The sequence below is a fragment of the Vulpes vulpes genome, chromosome 1 (assembly GCF_048418805.1).
Source record: "Vulpes vulpes isolate BD-2025 chromosome 1, VulVul3, whole genome shotgun sequence".
Taxonomy (NCBI): domain Eukaryota; kingdom Metazoa; phylum Chordata; class Mammalia; order Carnivora; family Canidae; genus Vulpes; species Vulpes vulpes.
The window spans coordinates 39,770,648-39,794,772 of NC_132780.1; the positions used below are offsets into that span (position 1 = coordinate 39,770,648).

The 24,125-nt window shown below is 41.9% G+C and overlaps 1 protein-coding gene across 7 annotated transcripts in view; it reads right to left on the reverse strand.

Moving 5' to 3' along the window:
• PRUNE2 (prune homolog 2 with BCH domain) overlaps positions 1–24,125 on the reverse strand; it is a 258,654-nt gene that overhangs the window by 53,463 nt on the left and 181,066 nt on the right. For 6 of the 7 annotated variants that reach the window (XR_012002387.1, XM_072762669.1, XM_072762667.1 and 3 more), the window contains exon 9: positions 23,110–23,863. Coding sequence is in view for 5 of the 7 variants with exons in the window: in XM_072762669.1 (XP_072618770.1) it covers positions 23,110–23,863 (754 nt within the window). In the remaining 2 variants the exon portion in view is untranslated. Of the gene's footprint in view, positions 1–9,902; positions 10,391–23,109; positions 23,864–24,125 lie in introns of those variants that run through there. The other variant, XM_072762673.1, reaches the window with a different exon arrangement.

Genomic DNA, 24,125 nt, shown 5'->3' on the forward strand with positions numbered 1-24,125 from the left:
ATAAGGTTATGCACATTTATACATATTTTTAGGCATAGATAATATCTAGAAGGAAAAGAAATGGACTATTAATAGCAGCTACCCATATGGAGTAGGTCCAGGGAGAGAGGGGCTTTTACTTTTTATTCATTTATGTTTCTGTGTTATTACAATTTTTAAAACACAAGCACGTGCCACATTTTAAAATAAAGAGGTAATTTAAATATAATTAGATGCTATAAGAGTTTCCAGAAATCTTCTCTTGGGCAAAGTCAAGTTAACATTAGAAAAATTAAGTGCTCAGTGAGAAGTCAGTCAGCTGTTTATCAGTAGCACTATTACACTGTAGCACAGTAGCACTGTCACATCCAACTGCCACATTACCAGGGATCTTAATGTTTTCCAAAATAAAGTGTAGGAAGTAGCAGGCATAAATAAAAACATGGAAGATCACCATCACCGAAGAAAGGCGGAGAAGGCCAGCCCCCGATCAGCCCACTGTGGCAGGGCCACCGCCGCCCCCTCTGGCCACATGTGTCATATTTGTTCATCTTCACAAGTACTTCGGAAGGTTTGATCTGTGCTAGCAGTGGGGCTTTAAAAATAAACAAGGCACAGACACACTGCCTGCTTCTCATGGCAATTGCTGATTCATCTTTTGCAGTAGGTCATTTTGCATTTATTTAATTCTACCCTTGTTTTATAGTCTGTATCTGACCTCTACCCTAGTCTTTTCACTTTGGCTCCTTTGACTGTTGCTTTGTTTATTTCTCTAGCTTTGTTGCCTTTTGTTTTGTGTATTGTTACCCTAAATTTTTTTTTTAATTTTTGGTTTTGAAAATTTCACTATTTCATTTATGTTCTTTTTCTTAAGAAAAAAGAAAAAACTTGGTTCCACGTTGCATCTTTCTGCCTCCACAAGTCTTTATACTTTTGACGTTAACACTGGTTCTGGGTAGCAACCCTCTAAGTTGTTTCTGGTTCTCAAATGAAGAAACTGAGGCAGAGAACAGAGACACTTCCTTCTGGATGGGCTATCAGCTCCAAAAGCACCAGCTGGTACTTTGCTCCCCATAACATCCCAGGGAGCTGAGAGCACTGCCAGGCAGCCTGCACCCAAGGAGCATTTGATGAATAAATACCTGATGGATGCTCCAGTGTTCTGTACCTTTTGTAACACCAACCTATTTTTATTTTCTGGATTTCCTTCCCAATGGTTCAGTGTTTCCTTACTTTCCTCTAGCACAGAGTTCATCTTTTCATTCCCACCAGTCACTGGCTATGAATTACAACAGAGTCACCTCTCAGACCCCAGTGACCCCAGGAAGCAGGCTGTGGCAAGATACAGGTAGATCTCTGGAATCCACTCCTGCAGTCAGCTTCCCACGAGCTCAGGCCTTTAGGCGATAGGACACGCAAGGAAATGGACACATAGGAAGGCATCGTTCCTGAGCCTTTCAAACGGTTCCATTGGCAAAAGAAACACAGGAGGGACGCTTTCTGGCATTTTTTAAAGTCACTGCTTCCCAAAGCCTGTACCCAAGGAGAGATTCCACACATCTATGCAAAAGGGCTTTGTGCCAGGTAAGTTTGAGAAACACCATATATTATATCCTCCTTTTGAGACTTTATAATGCATGTGAACCTGTCATAGACTCTGAGATGTCCTCCAGACAATAAATCTGTTTAATTTTGTTTACTTCACAAAGGTAAACCAAGGGACCTTCCTCTTTTTATTTTTTCTTTTCTTTTTAATTTTTTTTCTCTCTCTCAATATGTTAATGCAGAACAAAATTTCATTAGCACAGCTCAGAGACAAAACCCAGTATGATATCTGGGCCTCTCCACATACCTTGGACTGCATCTACCAAGAGCCCAGCAAATGCAGCCTGAACGGCTATGTCATTGTTCTTCCACACTAGCAACTAAGGCAGTCTGCGTTTGAATCACTCTGACTTTTTGAAAAGTGGGGCCTTACTATGTATAAATGAAGTATTACTCAGCCACAAAAAAAGAATGACATTTTCTGGGTATTATATAAGACTGATGACATCACTGAACTCTACCTCTGAAGTTAATAGAATATTATATGTTAATTAATAGAATTTAAATTAAAAATAAAAAGAATGACATCTTGCCATTTGCAACAACATGGATGAGCCGGGAGAGTATGATGCTAAGCAAAATAAGTTGGTCAAAGACAAATATTTATGATTCCACTCATATGTGGAATTTAATAAACAAAACAAACAAACAAAGAAAAAAAGAGACCAACAAAAAAACAGACTCTTAAATACACAGAACAAAGGGGTGTAGTTGCCTGAGGGGAGGGGGTGAGGGGGTGGGTGAAATAGGTAAAGGGGATGAAGAGCACACTTACTCTGATGAGTGCTGGGTAATGCAGGGAAATGTTAAATCATTATATTGTACACCTGAAACTAATAACAGTGGATGTTAATTATATGCTAATTTTAAAAAATGTGTGATCTTAGGTAAATTAGAGAATTCCTGTGTGCCCCAGTTTCTTTATCTATAAATGGAGAAAGTAACACTACTTACATAGGGGTTGTCAGGATTAAATGAGTTGATTCAGATAAAGATAGAAAACACTGCTTAGGACATCACAGTGGATGCTACAGAAGGGTTAGAGATTGCTGTTGTTATTATTTTGGTAAGTTTGCTAAAATTATAATAGAAAAGTGGTTTTCAAAAGCAGGTGCCTTGGAGCCCAAGAGCATTTTTTTCAGAAATAGAGAAATCTGTCCTAAAATTCATATGGAATTTCAAGAGACATCAAATAGTCAAAAAAATCTTGAAAAAGAAGAATAAAGTTGGAGGTCTCACATTCTCTGACTTTAAAACTTATTACAAAGCTATTGTATCAGAATAGTATGGTGCCAACACAAAGAAAGAAATACAAAGCAATGGAACAGATCAGAGACCACAGAAATAAGCCCACGCATCTATGGTCAAATGACTTCTTAAAAATTTTTTACTTTTAAGTAATCTCTACACCCAATGTGGGGCTCAAATTCACAACCCCAAGATCAAGAGTCTCATGTCCTACTGATTGACCCAGGTCAAATAATTTTTGATAGGAATAACAAGACCATACAATGGGGAAAGGACAGTTTTGTTGCTAGGAAAACTGGACATCCACAAGCAAAAGAATGAAGATGGCCCCCTACTGTGTACCATGTACAAAAATTAACTCAAAAGGGATTATGGACCTAAATGTAAAGACCTAAGCCTATAAAGCTCCTAGAAGAAAGCATAGAGGGAAAAGCTTCATGACTCTGGATTTGGTAATAAGTTCTTGGACATGACACCAAAAGCACAGGCAACAAAAGCAAAACTACATAAATGGCACTATATTAAACTGGTGAACGAGTTGACCACGTACTCAATTCCAGGGCAGTTGTAGAACCCCGAATCCCCATCCTGGCCTTTTGTTCTCTTTTCCTCCACCTTGCCAATGGTTAGGGTGTTACAGATCCAAGTTAGCTGACCTCATGGCAGTGGGGAAATTCCAGATCACATCTAAGGTTTCAATGTCTTTTAAGATTCTGAACTCCCTTATATCCCCAATTCAAAGCTGAAAAGAACTTCCTTCAGAATCGCATCCTCAATCTCATTCTCCTGCAAGGAATTTGTCCATAGATTTTCAGACCAGTTTAATAAATAGGGAGGCAACTTATGATGGTGGGTCAAAGGTATCAACCCCATTTCTTCAACCACAAATTAAGTTTGACAGGGGAGATAATGTGAGATGTCATATAGATAATGAGTAAAGTGTTTGGCAAAATTCCATAATAATTATTTAGTATTACTCATATCACATTATTATATTTAATATTACTCTTACTATTATTAGATCTGGGGCTAAACTTGGCCTCCCATCTTGAATGTGAGTTTCCAACATGGTCATGAAACACCTGAAGTGACCCTGAGACTCAACATAGAAGCATGACAAATGAAGTATGGGGGCCAGTCACTAATCATGGAATCAACAGGAATTCTCAGCATATCCACTATCACATTCCCAATGTAACTAGTATGGGCTAGATTTTTGTCCTCCAAAATTTGTATTTTGAAATTCCAACCGCCAGTGCCTCAGAATGGAATATATTTGGAAGTAAGTTCTTTACAGAGGCAATGAAGTTAAAATGAGGTCATTGGGGGGGGGGTCCAGATCCAATATGACTGGAGTCCTTTTAAAAAGAGGAGATTAGGACACAGACGCATACAGAAGGAAGACCAGTTGAAGACACAGGGAGAAAGCAGCCACCTCCAAGCCAAGGAGAGAGACCTCAGAAAAAACCAACCCCACTGATACCTTGATCCTGGACTTTAAGCCTCCAGAATTGCAAATAAATAAATAAATAAATAAAGTTTTCTTGTTTAAGCCATCCAGTTTATGACGCTTTGTTATGGCAGCTCGAGCAAACAAATATAGTGGCCAATCTCCTCCACCACCACACCTAGTTTCAAGGAGGAGAATCTCCTCTCTAGGAGGGCATATCAGTTCTATTCATCCTTTCTCCTAGAAAGTCCTTCTACTGCTGCCTAACAGATTTAGAGGGAAAGAGAGAAGCCCAAGTCAGGCCCCTCGAGACTGAGACAAAGAATCCATCACCTTTACTTACACATGTCCCACTGCATAGTATAATTACATTCTATGAAGCTAATTTACAGGACTTGATTAAATTCATACTCTCCTGAGGGATGTATTCAGGTATCGTACGGCTATGCCAACTTCACAGGGAGGCCTGATTCAGTTAGCTCTTTCTTTTACCTTGGTATGTCTTTATTGAGAAATGTAGACAGCTATTTAGGGAGAAAATGTGCTTATGCTTTTGAGTAATTGTTCACAGACTTATAGCATTACATGCAATTCCAAAACTCTGTCTGGTATATCACTCCCATTTCCTACTTACCATGCTAGTGGATGCCAGTTAGTACTGGGAAATACAATTAACAGCCTAAGACCAGTCACCTACCCATCAAGCTAGTTAGAAACAAGCCTTGAGCTTATAAACTGGTAAGTACATGAAAAATTTGGTGACAGTCTTTTTATGTCAAATCTAGTCTCAAGGATGTGATCTTTGATCGTCCCTGAACTTAGTCTACAACACAAAGAAAACTTCCCTACGGTCAGTCCAGGGATGGGGGTTTTGCTCCATCCCAAGCTTTCTGTTTCTCAGTTATCAATATGAGCCTTCCCAGGGATCAAAAATCTCCAGCTCTCCGCTCATTCTATCTCACCTGTCCTCCTAACCTACCTCTTACACAGCTGCTCTCTTGAGATCACACTAGGTTGGGCTCACTCCTGTTTTATTTTAGGAAGAGCTATTTCCAGAACTCCCAATTTCATCAACCTTTCCTGCGTATTTCTGGGAGTTGGATATAGAAAAATGTATCTGCTAAGTAACGGTTTTATTCCTCTTTGAATAAAAGGTTCTCTTGAAAAAAAAATAAATAAATAAAAGGTTCTCTTGCTTCATGGGCAGTGGTGGCTTTCTAAAAGGGGCTTCCATGTTGGATATGAACAATACTATATCCTGCTACAGAAAGCCTGTGCTCCTTTCCCAATTTTTGGACAGGAGGGGACTTTGAAAAATTTCTGTTTACAGGCAAAACTATCTTCTCTACATTCCAATTATCTGCTTGAGGTTTCCAAACTACTTTCCCACAAGCTTTGATGGATATAACTTCCACTGTACTAGGTTTGTTTACGAGACTACTCTTTTGGGTAGGAGTTCAACAAACATTTCAGTCCTGGAACCATATGGAAAGCTTTAAACTAGTCCAGGAGAGGGTACATTACAAAGAGAATGGTTCACACACACACACATTTTGCCTTAAAGAATTTAAAACCGAAGAGGATAAAGAAGAAAAAGACACATTCAGGTTCCCACAAAACAGCACAAGTGGAGTAAAATGCCATGAGAGGTAACCAGGAATTCCAGAGGAAGGAATAATTCCTCCAACTGAGGACATAGAGTCCGTGAACCTAGAAACTCCAGACAAGAGGTTGCATTTGAGCTGGACCTGGTGGGTGGGCTGGCTGGGATAGATGACATCTGAGCATTCCTATTCCCTTTCTACCCCCTTTGCCCTCAGCCCTCAAACCCACAATCAGGATTTATTCTTTCTTCCTCTCTATGAGTCAGGATCTTCTTGGAGCTTGTCAGGGGCACCATTTGGCCTGATTCCTATCTTTAAACTGGGATTTCTCCTTCCTCTCCTTGTATAATTAGAGTTGGCCACTACCCTGTAGGGAAGAGGACATGGAGAGGAGAATGTCCCCATCCCCTTCAGGTCTCACCCCAGTAGGTACACCTCAGTAGCTACAAGGCTCACAGGTCTGTTCTTGGCAACAGTGGTTAAATGTAGTCATGGAAACCATGGACCAGCATGGGACCATGACCTCATGCTGACTAATCAGATGTGGATTTAGCTTTCTGCAAGTGCTTTCACCACAGCTGGCTCTATCTTCTTCGGATGGGAGGCCTTCATGCTTTCTTCACCTTGCTCATGTTAACTTGCATCAAGTGCAGCAAGGCTACAGATTCTCAGTCCTGGGAAGTGAAATGATAACCTATTACGGGATGTGCCAACTCTTCTCCAGACACGTCTCCCTCAGTTTTCAAGCACTCTACCTCTCTTCTATGTCTGCCTTCTGGGATCACCTCCTTTCTTTCTACCCTATGCACAGTTCCAGCCTCTATAATGTCTCAAGTGGACAAGCACCTCCCACCTCGCTTCCCATCTCTCCCACACCAGTGCTAGTCCATTGCCAATCACAACACCCAGCTCAGAAAACCTTGGCTTCCCACTGCCAATACATAGGACACAAGCTCCTATGGTTCACCCTCAGGGCTCTCAGCATTTGGATCAATTCCCCCTTAGGGACCCCAAATGCCCTACTTTGCAGACAAGATGAGCTACTAGCTTCCCAAGTCTGACTGACAGATCTCCTGTCTCTAATAGCTTGGTTTATTTCTCTCCTGCTGAAGTGCTCTTTCCCCCAACTATGGAATCTACTTTATCCATTAATTCTCTACATGCTCCTTCACAACCAAGGACAAAGAGCAAGGCCTTCCCACATTTAAGGGCCCAGAGTTCCACTGTTACACATCTTATGGAACTGACTTCATTCCCTTTTGCAAGCCATTTGTTTTACCTTCTTCTTCCCACTAGGGTGAGGGGAGAGACTGCATCTTGATTACTTTTGCTTTGCATGCAGTCCTGAGGGATAGCATCTTGCTCATCATACTTGCACAAGCTCTGAGAGTGGCATTCAGTTATATTTCTCCCCAATTTTTTTCACATTTCCCCCCAATTTTTAGGGTTGTAAAGGAATTAGGAAATACCACCTTATCCTTAAAACAGAAGACTGGTAGGTTTTTTTGTGTGTGTTTGTGGTTTTTTGTTTTTTTATTTTTTAGCTCTCGGAACTTCAAATGTATGGACTAGATTTTGCTAGAGGCTTCTGATAAGGATGCAAGGAAATAGCACAAGGTCAAGAGCTAGGCCTCTTGGTCCTGATCTCAGCTAGTCACTGACTGTGACCTTGAGCCAATCCCCTCACTGTAACCAGGGTTCTTTTTCTTTCTTTTTTTTTTTTTGCCTGTAAACTGAAGAAGTGAGTGAAAATGAATTCTAAGATTTTTTTTCAGCTTCTATTATCCTGACAGTTGAAACTCAGGATATAAGAACAATAGAGAGAATCAGGAAACTATCAAAATAATAGGTAAATGGCTTACCAGAGCCCTCAAATGATAATGGTGCTCAGACAGGGGGCACCCACTCCTGCCCTCCTGTTCTCCTACACCCCTCTTGCACACCTATCCCCCTAAGACCCCCACGATTCCTGCCATTATTAAAGAAGGACCTGTATTCAAATGTTCTTTGTCAACTCTTTGTCAGCAGGGTACCAGGGACAGAATCTGTCTTTCATTGCTTTTCTCTCTGCCCCTTCTTCCCTTTGCCTCTTTCCCCCAGCTATACTATTAACTGGAATTGATTTTAAAAATGGAAAACCCATCGCAAATTCAACTATTTCTCTAGCAGGAAGTTGATTCTTGTAAAGCCTCTATCTACAAGATCTTGACAAGTCAAACACAGGGCAAGCAATTCTAGACAGGGTAAAAAGAAAAAAAAATAAGCTTTTATTTGCTATACTTGAACTCACGCTCCCATCATAAATTATATTAGTACCCGAACCTATAGGAAAATCCCACACCTTGTCTTCTCGCTAACTGGAAAGTATGAAGTCTAAAGGTCAAGGAAGTATTATGATCCTTTAATAAGAGATAAATCTTTCCTTAATGAAAGACCAAACAGAATGTAAAAGGAAATTCACCAGGATATACCAAAGACAGCCTCACCATGAAAAAAGTCAGTTTAGCTTCTCTTTAATACAAAAGAGACTCTAGCTTATTATCCTTAAGTACCTTTGAAGCTTTACATCTTATTTAGTGACCTAAAGATTACTCTGCATTACAAAGCAAAATCTCTTGGGGATGCTTAGATTCAGTTAATTTCGAAGGACGTCAGCCTCATCTTACTTGATTTGTCTTTGAGTTGCAAAGCAAGATTCAAGCATTTTAAAGTAGAAAGCTTTCACTGGCCTGAATATGTGTAATTTACTAATAAATTACAGTGTCTTCCTCCCAGATAGGAAGTCTCTCTTATCACTTAAGAGAAATTTCAAGGGTCATTTTTTTTTTAGCACCAGGAATTTTAATCTAACGATTCCAGATTATACACTACACGCTGCAAATATCATCGATTAAGATGCTAAGAAAACTTTCATCAAATTGAACATTTCGAAGTGGCCTGATTCAGCGGCAGCTCCCATTTCCCTTTATGGGAGTGGCCTGGGGCAGCCCTCCGGTAGGAGGTGAGCCTGGAAGCTGTGCTCGCTCACAGAGGCTCGCCCAAGACTGACACCATGTCAAGGGTTCTTACGAAAGAAGGGGCCAGTTTACACAGATGATGTCCCCTCACCCTTGAATCACCAACACCAGTAAGAATCATAGTGATCTCAGGAATCAAGAATCCCCCAATCCCAGGAAGAATCAGACTTTAAATCCCTCGCCGGTGGGAGTCCATAGTTTTGTTTTTCGGTCTCCACAGAGGGATCCAGAGGGAGGAATTCAATAATCGATGTATTTCTTGTTTGGAATTGACCAGGTGGTCGTTCTGTTCTAGTTTCTCATTTAACTTAGCTTCTCAGTGACATAGTGAGATTCTGTACATAGCATATTTTATCTCCGGATTTTGAGAAGGTGGTAGAGCACAACACAAGCCCATTTTTTGAGGATGACCTATTTCTGCGGCTTACAACTCAGGTAAGACTTAAAGATTACAAGATTCACTAGAGAGAGAGGAAAAAGAAAAAGAGAGAAGTGTATGTTACTAGCTTCGGCAACAATCAGCAATAATATAAGAACTAAAAATGCCACTGTACCAGGGCCACTCCGCTCGTCAAACAGACACGGTAATATCCACTAGGCGAGAGTCCTAAACAGTTTGAAAAAAAAAAAAAACAAAAAAAAACCTGTCACTTCTTTTGATTCTCTATCTCCATTTTCAGCAGCGACATAAAGGAACACAAAGTGTTTCGAGTTGTGCAGAGTCTGTGTTGCCTAATTACCTGGCCGCCAAGGGAGGGGCAGGGGACAGCGTCAAAGACCACAAGGCTTTCCAGTCGGAGTGAGTACAGAGTGAAAGGCAGCTGCCAGCAGTCCCGGGCGAGGGGCTGGGCAGAGCCCCGCACCCCTCCTCCTCCTCCTCCTCCTCACCCCCCCTCCAAGTTCCCAGCAGCAATAGACCGGTCCTCCAGAACCACACTCCCCATGGCGATCTGTCCTGCAGACACCCGATCCTCCCAGAGCCGCACCAGACCCACCTACCTCCTGAGGATGCGAGGAGGCCGGCTACCCGGAGGGCGAGGATGCTCGGCTCCAGCTCCTCAGCATCTCCCTTCTGGAGCAGTTAACTGGGAATACACATTCGCCTCCATTTTCTGCTCACGTGACCACTGGCACATCTAAATAAGGATGATCACCTGCCTCCCAGATCACCCAGTGAGCCCGCACCACTGGTGCTCTCGGGCTGGGGGATGGAGCCCGGGCTGTGCAGAGTTTCGTCGGGGAGCATAAACTACTCTTTCATCCAGGTTGTGGAATCACAAAATCCACCCTGATTTTCATGTCTGCTGGGAAAAACTGCTGCCACCCCTGTGCCTGAGAGAGATTGGATGTGAATGGGCTCAGAGCACAGGTTGGAAGGAATCTAGTTCCCCTGAAACATCTTTAAAAAAAAAAATCCTGTAACTTCACAGCACACCCAGTAAGATGGCAACGTGATTATTTTCTTTTCATGGATAATGGTTACAACCGTAATAAAATGGACTTTGGAAGCATGGTGATATGTATAAACAAATCCAATTGGAGGTTCCAGAGACGGTTATGATGTTTGTGCAAAATCCACACAGCTCTGGCTATTGGAAGACAGAGGCGTGGGGCCATAAAGTATGTGGACTCTGCAGTCAGAGGTCCCAGAGTTTGAATTTAACTTCTATTTATTAGCAAGTTCGCACTACCTACTAAAGTGCCTGGTGCCTCAGATCACCGATTCACAGGTGGATAATAATAATAATGGCACTTTAAAGAAAGATCATCTAGGTAGAAATCTTCAAGAGTTTAGGTTAAAATCAACTCACAGTAAGTGTTAGCTACTAATACAATTCTTAATTCTAAAAATGCTGACAGAAATATTTGACATAGTTAAGGTATATGAAATAGGAATGAAAAGTGTACATGCTAGGCATGCATTCATTTGTTTGCTCTTCAAAGAAAAAAAATATTGTCAGATAAACCAAAGACTTCTGATCACCATCAGGCAAAATGTCAATGCAAAAAGTAGCTGTGGGTACCACCCTCAGAACTGGATTGATCAGAGTTCCATGTTACATAACCTTTTAGGTTTTTTTGGTGGGAGTGGGGCTGGGGGGACGGGCCTAATAGGGGGATAGGGTGGTTTTAGGTCTATCCCAATTGACCTACCACTAATAAAACAGGAAACTGAATTACTCAGCAGAGGACCTGGCCATGGTAAGTACTTGAGAAATGTTATCTCCTATTTTTAAAATGAAGGGCATTTCTTTCCTCACCATGGCTGTTGGGGGTGGTAGGAGGGCAGTCGGGAAAGAAGAGGAAGAAGCAAATTTTTTATTATCTTTATTTAAACTAAAAGCCCACATGGGTGCCTCGGTGGTTCAGTTGGTTAAACATCCGACTCCTATTTTTGCCTCAGGTCATGATCTCAGGGTCATGAGATCAAGATCTGCTTGGGGCTCTGTGCTCAGTGCAATCTGCTTGTCCCTCTCCCTCTGTTCTTCCCCCTGCCCCCTGCTTGTGTGCTTCCCTTCTTTAAAATAAAGAAATAAAATCTTATGAAAAAATAAACTAGGGGATTCCTGGATGGCTCAGCAGTTTGGCGCCTGCCTTTGGCCTGGGGCGTGATCCTGGGGTCCTGGGATCGAGTACCGCATCGGGCTTCCTGCATGGAGCCTGCTTCTCCCTCTGCCTGTGTCTCTGCCTCTCTCTCTCTCTCTTTCTCTCTGTCTCTCATGAATGAATTTAAAAAATATTTTAAAAAATAAACTAAAAGCCTGCAGAATTCTTCAGAAATAATTTCTCATGTGCCATTTACCTTTCGGCCATAGAGGAGACCAAAGCAGGGCAGGCATCAGGAAGATGTGACTAGCAGGGTTACCGACTGGCAGAGGTTCAGCAAAAGTGTCAGTGCATTTCCCAAAGCCAAGATGAGCCAAAACCAGCAGGGAAGAATAGATGGCTTTAGATCTGGTTGTACCCTGAGTATCAGGCTGAAGGCTAAAAATGGGGATCTTATCTTTGTGAAGTGCTGGCTCATTAGAAGGAGTTCCCCTTATCAGGTGAAAAGAAAGTAGATGCTGGAGGGTACAGAAAGAGGAGTTGAGTGTTGTAGAACAGACACCACAGTAACTAAATCCATTTAATAATCTGTTTTAGAAGTCAGCAGCTGATATGGAGATTGATTAAATCATCAGGTCAATCAGAGATACCTTTACAAATTTAAGGGGCGCTTCATTAAATGGGGAAATGTGGGACATCTGTTTTCAGAAATAATGTTTCCTTTTGTCTTGTAGGATGTTGTCTCAGACTGTGCCAGGGCAAAACCTAACTCAGAGTCAGTTGGGCACTTGAGTAAGTGTATTGTTGTATTCATTGCGCTCATTAGATAAATGAAGACAGTGTGGTAGATGTCAAATTCTCCAGGAGAGTTATGCTTTGAGAGCCCAATACATCCAACTCATTATTTAATAAATTAAGGTTAAAAAATAAGAATAGAAAAGGTCTTTGAAGATATATACTGTCAACTGTTACATGAATTGATGGTATGACAGATGACTAAGGAAGCAGAAGTATTCTTCTCTGGACAAACTGGTATAGGCAAAGTAGACAGGTGCACCTTCTTGTCTGCATGAGGGTGAGGGAAGTGGATAATAACCCTTTAAGAAAACTGAAAGGCTATAAGAATCTTGAAGGAACTGTATTCTAGTGGAAGTACAAGGACACTAAAAATAGGTAATTATGGTCTCAAATTTCAAAAGAAGGGGAAAGACGGAATTTGCAACACCTGAAAAGATCTCCCTGTTACAAACTGAATGCTCCTATCCCCCACCAAATTCATCCCTGCCCTCATGTGATGTTATTAGGAGGTGAAGCTTTGAGGAAATAATTAGGATTAAATGAGGTTTTGAGAGTGGAGTCCTCATGAGCAGAATTAGTGGCCTTCTCAAAGGACCCTGGAGAGCTTTCTTGCTCTTTCCATTGCTATGTGAGGATACAATGAGAAGCTGACAGTCTGCAACCAAGGAGAGGACTCTCATCAGTACTTGACCTTCCTGCCACCGTGATTTCAGATTTCTAGCCTCCAGAGCTGTGGGAAATAAATTTCTCTAGTTTATAAGCCACCTAATCTATGGCAATTTGTTATAGCCGGAACCAAGTCACTCCCAAACTAAATTTGCCACGTGTCCCTTGGAAAAGGAAGCAGCGAACACCAGAAATTATCCGTTTCATTAAAAGCAAATTATGTTGGAACAACTTGGCTTTCTTTGCCACTTGTTCAACCAGGCTATTTATGGGGCACCTAATATGTGGCAACTACTTTCCTGGAGAGTACATTCTCACATGTGGAGACGGAACAAAATTCACTAAACAAACAGAAGAAAGTAAAACAGGGCAGTGGGAAGAGCAGGGTTCTCAGCCTTAGCAATACTGACACTTAGGGCTGGGTAATCCTTTGCTGTGAGGGGCTCTCTTATGTGTTGTAGGATATGTAGCAGCCTCCAAGGCCTTCACCCATTAGATGCCAGGAGCATCTGCCCCAGAGTGACATTGTGTGAATAGAAGAAAGAGCTCTGTGGGAAGGCATGAATTATAAGAACAAGGCAGCCATGTCGAGAGAATTCTAGATGGAGAGTACAGCTGGTGCCAAATCACTGAATTGGAAATGGTCTGATGTGCAAGCCTGAGGGCTGATGGAGACAGCACTCTTAGCAACCAGAAATGTAAGCAGGGACTAGGACACATAGGGCCTCACAGGCTGTAGTAAAGAATCAGAACTGGAGATTTAATCAATCTCCATATCAGTGGCTCAGCAGTTTTAGCACCTGCCTTTGGCCCAGGGCATGATCCTGGAGTCTCAGGATCGGGTCCTGCATCAGGCCCCCTGCATAGAGCCTGCTTCTCCCTCTGCCTGTGTCTCTGCCTCCCTCTCTCTCTGTGTCTCTCATGAGTAAATAAATAAAATCTTTTTTAAAAAATCTTAAAAAGAAGAATCAGAATTGTATTCTAAAATCAATGAGATGACATAGGAGAATTTTAAGAAAGTGAGTAGTGAAAGGAAGATATTTACATTTGAAAGGCCTCACTCAAGCCAGTGAGCAGAATATGGGGTTGTAGAACCAGATTGACAGGAGGAGACTGGAGTGTACTTGAAGGATCCTTGTGGGCGACCAGAGCAAGGTTGCCATGTAAGGTTGAGTGGAGTGGTGTGTGTATGTGTGTGTGTGTGTGTGTGTGTGTGTGTGTGCTGGACTAAAAGGATACTAGGGCTTGGAGAGGTCATTATACTCAGCTAGGTTATTAAAAGAAGTTGAGGAGGCCACATCCAATAATGTTAGATGAAAGATCCAGGTCTGACAAGTAATTCCAGTCTCCAATTTCCCTCTTAGACTGGAACTATTAAGTTAGCAGTAGGGAGATGTGAGCATCATGGCACTGTATGAACTCATAGTTCCATTATGAACTTACTATGAAAATTTTGAAAACTGATGAAATGAACAATTTTCTAGAAAGAATACTGAATAGCAGAGTTGACACAGGAAGAATTAGAAACCCTAAATAGTAATCATTAAGAAATCACATGAGTAGTAAAGAAAATCTTTCCTTCCAAATAAGCAGCAGGCACAGACAAGTTCAAGAAATATTACCTAATCCTCTTGTATTAGATGATCCCCTGGATTATACAAGTTATCCCAAAGAAGAGAAAAAAGGGAGAAGTTTCCCTAGTTTGTTTTATGGTGCTACTATAACTCTGATTCCCAGCTAGACAAGAGCCAGATGAGGAAGGAAAATCACAGGCCAGGCTCATTTATGAAAATCTAAATGATTCTGAATGGCGGAAGGAAATTAGACTCTCCACTACAGTTTCTAAGATTCACTCATTTAAATGACTTTGCTATCGCCCTTCAGTTAATATTTGACTTTAAGCCATAACTTCATGAATATAAATGCTGTTTGCAGCAGTACAGGAAATAAAGATGCATATGCCCTAACCACAGCTTCAAGTGGCTTCCATCCAGGTACATCAATAAGAGAGATTCTAATGAATACAACAAGAGGCAGAATGTGAGGAAGGCCACAAAACAGGTGCAAAGTATAGGAAGATCAGGAGAGAGAGAGGGCTTCCTTCTGCTCGAAAAGACCAAAGAATGTTTTAGGAAGGAAGAGGCATTTGGTGTCGGTCTGAAATGAAAAGTAGAATTTTAATGTGCAGAAAATAGAAGGGAGGGAGAGCAAAGAATTAAAAGAGGTGCTAATATAAGAGCAAAAAACAAGGGAAAAAAGCCTCTTCAGGGGAACCATGAATGGTTCTATGAAGAGGATATATGCACTTATTTATAATTCCACTTTAAGGCAATGTTGGTAGAAATGTAAAAACCTACCACCATCACATGACTTAAAAATAGCTTGAAAAGAAAAATAGTGATAGGATCACATTACGGAGTTACAACTTGGGCAAATATAATACATTACATATTCCAGAATTTTATACATTTGATTCAGGTGAGTGATAACTTTGTGAAATGTAAGCTTTCAAGGAGCCAAGTCAAAAGGATAAACATAAGCAATTATATAAATGTTATTAATTAAAGGAAGTCACATTCCTTAATAGTCAAGATGGAGACTAGATTGAATTTGCTCGTGAGGGCACAAGTACTCTGATTAGAAAATCATTCTCTCAAAAAAAGAAGGGAAGGGAAGGGAAGAAAGGGGAGGAGGGGAGGGAAAGGAAGGGAATCACGCTCTCAACAGTATCCTTGGCACAGAGATGAGTTTCACTGCACTGACCTAAGTGAGCCAATGGCAGACAACAAAAATAATTAGCATAAAGAAAACTTCATGGTATCCTCTGCAACTTGGGACAAGTGCATAGTTCTCTGCTGGTTTGGGCTTAACCCTGGGCAGATTATGGGACATGTAAAGAAGCATATGCACTATATATTTCTCATTTGATCTTCATAACTTTTGATTTGGAGTTGATCAACATTTTGAGATGGTTTATGGGGATGGATTAAAAATTTTACTGTCAAGCCATTACCTAGAACAAAACTCTCTTATGTTGACAATGAAAAGAAGCCGCATCCCTTAACCAACAGATAAAATAGAAGGAAGGTAGCCTTCTAATTTCTTCCATTAGTGCAGCCTGGATTTCTACAAAGCATGACCCAATCCTGTGGTGACTTTTTGACAGCTTTTCTTCTAAAGGAACTCTCCTGTGGATCGTAGAAATAGATCCTCCAACACACTGGAGGAATAGTTAATGATCCTGCATGTTAACATAGCTCAATACACTTTTCAGAAGCTGAGGTGTCACTCCTTTCTAATGGAGCCAGCCGGGCTGAATAACATCTGTGTGCTTTCAGCTTCACACTTTTACTTTCTCCACCTTGCGCTCTCTGCCCCAGGAGGCTCCCTCCCACTCTGAATTCCACTTTGTTTTGGCGGTCCTGCTGGGAGTCCAGAGGGAAGAAGTGGGGAGGCAAGGATTTGCATGCCCCTGGCTTCCTCCCTGTGGGAATGCCACTGTCTGGCTGTGCCCCTCAGCAGTGCCCCTAGGCTACTGCTGTTGTCAGGAAAACTGAAATTCTTGTGCTGGTTTCTGGAAATCACCCTCTCCTTGCCCCTGAGGCCTAGAAATGCTAACAGATCTACTGTTTTTATTCCTGAGCCACTACACCATTCCTTGTGAGTTCCTCACACTTTGCTTCCATCTTTGTAAATACTTCCTTTATTAAATATCTCTCGAAATACCCTCATTTGAATGTCCTCTCCTTCCTGCTGGGTCCCTGATAGACTGACATATCCTGTTTTTGTAAGCCATGACTTCTGGTCTTCCTCAAATGCCATCAATTTTCATGGAAGTCCTTTTTTTTTTTTTCTTCCTGACATTAGTTTTGACATTTCACCATTCCAGCTGGAGAGATACCTTGAATTCTTCCTCAAACCAGAAGCCAACACAACACAAAAGGGCTACTCTGTGGGTGTTCCTCCCACAGCACAGATGACTTGTACCACCTCGTCATGGTGTTCATGGCCTTCTCTTGCTATAAAATCCTTTACCACAAAATACCACATCTAAAAATATTTGGAAAACTTAGATGTACACGGAGGGGCTTTGATTCCCTCACCTCCCTCTGGCCTCTGGCCCACTCGAGGTGGCCCCACAAACCACAGATAGGGAGGAGCCCACTGACACGGCAGTAAAAGTGTTATAAATTAGCTGTGGTGTAAAATATATTCAGGCATGGGGAGGGCTCACATGACAGTGTGATGCATCAGAGGCGAGTTCTGATTCAGTTATTCTCCAAATAACACTGAGAATTTTGGCTATTAAACCTGATGTGCCTCTCAATGCGGCAATGAGAGAAGAGGAAGAAATACATCAACCTATAGAATACATTGTAATACATTGATTTTATTTATTTACTCATGAGAGACACAGAGAGAGAGAGGCAGAGACACAGGCAGAGGGAGAAGCAGGCTCCCTGCAAGCAGTCTGATGTGGGACTCCATCCCAGGAGTCCAGGATCATGCCCTGAGCCAACGGCAGACGCTCAACCACTGAGCCACCCAGGCATTCCCTCTGTCTTGTCTTATTGACAAGCCCTGGGCTGGAAGGGAGAAGACAGGAGTTCAAGTCCTTATGTTACTATTTTCTCATTTCTGGACGGAGATGGTGTGTTTATCTATGAAGTAGGGATAATAAAACTTGCCCTGTCGATCTCAAATGGTGATTGGGTGGACCAGACTTATTTGAAGTCTCTTCTGGGTAGGGCTGGCCAGAAGTGGACAGGTAGCAGGGGCTGATGGGGAGACACTTTAAATAAATAAATAAATAAATAAATAAATAAATAAATAAATAAATAATTTTTTAGAGTTGTGTTTTGTTTTTTGTTTTTTCCCCAAAAAAGGAGACTTTGGGCCTGAGTTAAAGAGCGATTTTTTTCTTTTTTCTTTTTTTTTTTTTAAAGAGTGAATTTAAAGAACGTTTGAATGCTATCTAATTATCATCACCAAGCCACCAAACATAACACACCAAGTGATCAAATATAATTACAAAAATAAATGAACACAGAGTCAGTGCCAAGTTTGGTCTTCCAGATTTGGTTCAGGGCAAAGCCAAATAACCGTGAATAAACACAGGAACGCTATAGTTGATGAAGTATCAACTTGCCTCAGAGAAAGGGCGAATGATTGGAACTGGGATACGGCCCATCCAAATAGCAAGACCCAGAGGGGGTAGTATGCACTCAAAGAACCTGATTCTTCAGAGTGACCAAACATACAGTTACCCAACACTGAAAGAAAGAGTCGACAGATTATTTCTTTACCTGTTTTCCATTTTCAGCATTCACATGGGCTTACAACCCAATGTACTAATTCCTCAACCGTAAGTCACTGACAGAAAAAGTCTGGTTTTAGAGGGTCTTCGAAAACTGTACAAAGATTTAATGGTGTCACTCAGAGAGAAAAGGGAGTTACTTCCCACAGTCTTGTCAGAAAAAAAGGGCCAACGTTACTAATTTAAAAAGAAAGAATGCACAGAGATGATCATAAGAAGCAGGTTGTGTGGAATATGACATATATTGTGCTTGAAGATTATTTTTTATTTTAGGGAGTTCCAAATAACTCATCTCACAGAGCCAGAAGACAAGCCATAGCTCCACAAATAAAAGGATCAGGTTATTTCTAAATATTTCAAAAGCACATGTGCCAGAGCTCCCCTGCTCCCCCCCTGCCCCTGTCACTGCCCTGCCGCCCACCCTTGCGTTTATCTACGAGACATCAGACATGTACAGTCAGTTTACCTCCTCCTCTTGGAAATTATTTCCATTTATCACCCAACACAGCTATTTCCTTACCCCACATCCAGAAAAAGCCAGTATATTTGTATATGGATCAACCTACTTTTTATATCATTTAGATGGTGGTGAGTTTACAAATGTTAATGGTTTCACATTCACCTAGTACGTAGCTAGTTCAAGCTTTTTGAATATAACCTACGATTATTAATATTATTTGTAACTTGGCTAGGCTGTGGTGCCCAGTTATTTGGTCCAACACCAGTCTAGATGTTGCTGTGATGGTGTTATTTACATGTGATTAGCACTGAGATCGGCAGTATTGGAGTAAGACAGATTATCCTCCAGAATGTGGGAGGTGAGAATGGAGGAGCTGGACTAATCAGTTAAAGGCCTTAGGATCAAGGTCTGGAGCTGCCTGAAAAAGAAAGAACTCTCCTCAAGTCTGCAACACAAAGACTCTGCCTCAGTTTCCAGCCCGCTGTCCTGCAGAATTCAGACTGAAGACTGCAACAACTCTTGTTTGAGTTTCTAGCCCACTGGCATATCCTAGATTTCAGGGTGAGCCTTATACCTGGGTGAGCCAATTCCAATTCCTTTTTTTTTTTTAATTTTTATTTATTTATGATAGTCACAGAGAGAGAAAGAGAGAGAGGCAGAGACATAGGCAGAGGGAGAAGCAGGCTCCATGCACCGGGAGCGCGATGTGGGACTTGATCCCGGGTCTCCAGGACCACGCCCTGGGCCAAAGGCAGGCGCCAAACCGCTGTGCCACCCAGGGATCCCCAATTCCAATTCCTTAAAATCACTTCTCTCTCTCTCTCTTTCTCTCTCCCTCTGGATCAATAGATAGATGGAGATCTCCTATTGCTTTTATTGGCTCTGTTTCCCTGGAGAACCCTGACTAGTACAGAATCAAATGACCCTTTTTTTCACATGACATTCTTGCAACCATGCCTTCTTTAAAATAAGCCTACAAATGGTTCTTGATTTTAAGGCAATTATGCGTGGTGCAGATTACTGTGCAGATGGTGTTCTCTGTGACCACAATGAGAAGATCAGGTGTAGCCACCACTGTCTCAAGAGTTGGTATGTGATCCTGGACTGGTGAGTTGACAGCTGGAGGATGACCAAGGTGTTGGCAAAGCCTCTGGGAAGAGGGAAGATTGATCCCAGGAACCAGAACATAGTGCTGCAAATCTCAACAAAGAGAGTTTCTCTCCCCACGCCATGACAAGTTTTGTGAACAAGAGACAGTTGGTGAAGTACAAAGAGAAAAGCCACCTTCGGAGGCTTCCTCGGTATTTTAAAAATATGGTTTGCTGTTCTCAAAACAGCGTGAGAACTTGAATGAGGGGGTGCAGCTGGGGGAGGGGAGGGCAAGAAGCCAATTCGTAGCTGGCATGTCATATTGCATATACCATCAGCCTACTCCTGTTTTTGAAGCCCAAATTTCATTTTATTTTATTTTTTCTGCCTTATGACCAAATTCTGTGTCAGAAGATGTTTCCAGTTTTTAGTCAGAAAAATAGGACTATCTAATATTGCTTCTGTGATCATCTTCCTGTGTCCATGGTTTGCTTCATCTCCCTCTCCCTAGACAGCTTGGCCAACCTCTTACCCTCTTCTTTGCCTTTCCAGATTATGACCTTTCTTTAATGCTCATCTAGAATGACACCTCTCAGGGCCACATTCTGACTTTAGTGGGCCTTAGGCACTGGTACTTTCACAGGCTTTTTTCCTTCATTTAAAAAAAAAAATCCAAAACTTCATTTTACATCTTCATTGGCAGAAGAAAATATAATCCACACAGGAGTATAATCATTTTTGTTCTTTAAATGTTAAAAGAAAGTCCATAGTGTCACATGGGCCCTTTACAATATTGGGGGCCCTAGGCACTCTGCCTCCTACTCGCAGGTAGATAATAAGCCACCTCTGGTTCCTCCTCCGTAAAGGTGCCCTAGGCAGATGCCTCCTCTCTTGGTTTACTAGCATGAACACACACTGTAGACATAGACGTAAATTCAAGTCCCAGCTTCTTCACCTTCTAACTAGAAACCAGACCAAGTGATTCAACTTTCTGAACATCAGTGTCCTGCCTTGTGGAATTCCTGCCACGGTAATGTGACGTAGTACACACACAGGGCTTAGTACCCCATTCATGGCAAATACTCGTGACAGGGAGCTATTTATATTTATATACACGTTGGTCATTAGCTACTGTGATTGACATGTTACACTGTTAGCTACCTTTTTACCTGTGTTTAACTCCCTTCTAAATCTGAAAACACCCAGAGAGTTGGGAGAATGTTTTAGACCAGAGGTTCTCAAACTTAAGCATGCATCAGAATTACTCCTGTTAAAGCACAGATGGCTAGACCCCACCCGGAGGTCTTGATTCAAGAAGAGTATGGAGTAGGGTTAGCAATTTGCATTTCTAGCAAACACCCAAGTGATAATGGGGCTGCTGGTTTTATTTTTTTAACTTTTTTTTTATAGTAATCTCTACCGCCAGCGTGGGGCTTCAAGTCACAACCCCAAGATCAAGAGTCCAGTGTCCTGCCAACTGAGTCAGCCAGGCGCCCTGAGGCTTCTGGTTTTAAGACCCCACTTAGAGAATCACTGTTTTCAACAACTCTGTACCCCTCTCAAAATCCAGCCCAGAGGGAACTTTTCGAATACATTCAGAGTAAATTATTCATGCAAAAGGTAATACAAATGCCAGTGGGAAAATCAGCGCCCTCCGCTAATTGTGAGAAAATTGTCATTACTGCAGGGGTTGAGCAGAAAAATATGAGCAAAGAAATCTTATTGGAAGAAAGAGGGCTAGTGGCACAACTGAACAGTATCATCTGTTGGATCGCAGGGGCATGTGCAAAATTTAGACAAGAAGCCAAACAATAGCTCAGCCAACTTGAGGATGCCTGAGTTCTTAGCTCAATCTATAACAATGCCAGCAGGGCTGCTGGGATCCATCTGCTACTCTCTTTCTGATAACGGATCTGGGGTCTCTCTGGAAGGAAATAGCTTGACAGGAAGAAAGAAAGATTAGACCAACTGAAAAGGTCTGGATTTATGAAGCTGCACTTGAATTTGAGCTTTTAACTCTTTATGGTACTTTACTAACCCTTCATATACCCGTTGCTCTTTCTTGTTTGCTTACTCCTTTCCTGGAGAAATGTAATTTATGAATACCAAAGCTCTCCCAGACACACTCTGTTCACACATGATCAAGCTTGCACAAATGTGAACATGAGGAAGGCCGGAGATCCTCCAGCCCAAGCCACCAATTTTATGGATGGAGAAATTTAAGTCTCGGGTTAATCCCAAAATACATAACTAGTAATGGTGGAGCCAGGCTGGAATCCAGATTCTTTGACTCACAGTGAGTATGGGGTATGCGTCGTCCTTTATACTCCCAAAATGAGTAGGAAAAAGACATCTCTTTCCCACTACATTTTAAAGAGGAAACATAATCTTCCCCTTCACTTGTCACAATTTGCCCTTTTGTCCTTGGGAGCAAGAGGGCTTTATCAGGACAAATGAAGAGGAACAAACAACCCTTCATGGTGTTAACAGGGCCTAGAAAGCTTGAGGGCAGAGATGACATCCTGTTCCATGACATCTTGCCATATATCCACTGGCTACCCAGAAACTCCATACAGAGCAGATTCTCAGACACCAGATGGTGAATGAATGAATGAATCACTAGTTTGATGGTTGCTTGCCAATTTTTCAGCCAGAGAGTGAATGTTTCACACTAAGATTTTGAGCCTGCTGTGGAGTCTCCTTAGTTAGCCTTCCTAGGCTGTCACCTAGGCTAAGTCAGGTATCACATAACCTCCTAGTAAGCTACCTACTACCACATAAAACCAGATTTGCCCTTTGTGTGAGATAGGCAGCGTGTCTGCTGGAAAAGTATTAGCTTTGGAGGTAAAAATCTTCAAATTCCAGAGTGTTCACTCTGGTTACCTAATTCCAGGCACCACCACCAGTATGTGGAAAATAGAGGTAATAATACCTACCACCTCAGGGTTGTTGTAAATATTAAATGAGATGATGTGAGCAAGCTGCTTGGCACTATATGAGTAAATGTCAGTGACCTCCCTTCTCTGGTTTCAACTGCCTGTTTAAGAGTAAAATAGGTATTGAGTAGGTGGAGTAAGTGTAAGTAGGAAGGGTAAGTATAGACTCTGAATGGAAACCGAAGGGGGTTTTTTTGGCTGAAAATACACACAAAGCATCGAGATCTTTATGGTTATTTAGCAGCTGCTTTTACTGATGGTACGCTTTGCCATATATAGTAGCAAAGCTCCTATTGTCTAGTTATTCCTCATATTTCACAATCACTCATCATTTCCCCAGATTCTAATACAATATTTTCAAGAAAAAAAAAATAAACCTGGCTTTTGGCTTACCCGTCCGGTCTCAGTTTCCTTGTTTTGGGCTCAAGAAACTCTGTCTCCTCCTCCAATTCCGTTTCATGGATCTTGTTTTTCTGAGAAGGGTGTGGTGGAAGCATTTCCCATTCATTGTCATGGGTGACAGCCTGATACATAACTGCGTCTGGGGTGGCTCTGCCTCGGCTCTTGCTCTTCTGTGACTGGCTGCCCAGACCAGGGGCCTCTTCTAGTGCTAAAGATTCGAGAGGCTTCTCTCCTCCTAGAACCTGCATTTGGGGACCCTTGCCCAAGCCACAATCAGAGATCAGTTCTATGACCTTGCCAGAGCATCCAAGCCTCGAGTTCCTAGCTTCCAATGGCTGATCACCAACCTCACTATGGTCTAAGACCATCCAGCTTGGGTCTTGCCCAGGGCTCCCGAGAGATGATCTCTTACCCCCTTTGGGAGACATCTTCTCTACAGAATGATCTTCTCTTTCATTTATGGAAGCAGGCTGACAGGAACCTGGGAAGCCTGCTAGCTGAGCTCCTCGCAGCCCTGTGTCTTCAGAACCTGTGTGAAACTCTTCTAATTCAGGTGTGTTTTGTCTGGCTTCACTGGCCTCTGGCATTGGGGTTGAATCTTCTCCATGGCTTACAAGTATGTAACCCATATGATGTTCATTCTTCTCTTTGTACCTTTCTTCCCTGCATTCTGCTGTTCTCTGCTCAGGCGCTTTGATAGGAATTACATTTTCTTCTTCCAACTCTGACAGTCCCTTGCTCACACCTAGAAGTGGAAGATGAAGGCGAGAAGGGGCGAACAAGGCTGAATTAACACATTATGTGATTTGTGATCTTTGCAAATGATCCATCTGAGGAGAGATAATTTAAGATTTTTTTTTTTTTTTTTTTTGTCGAGCTGTTTTATTTTCTCAGGCACTCTTCAAAGATAGGTATTATACAAGTAGCAGACATTACTGCTGCAATGCAGAACTTGGTTAAGTATGCATTACAAATGCAGTTAGTTCCTCTTTTTTTCTTCCCACCTA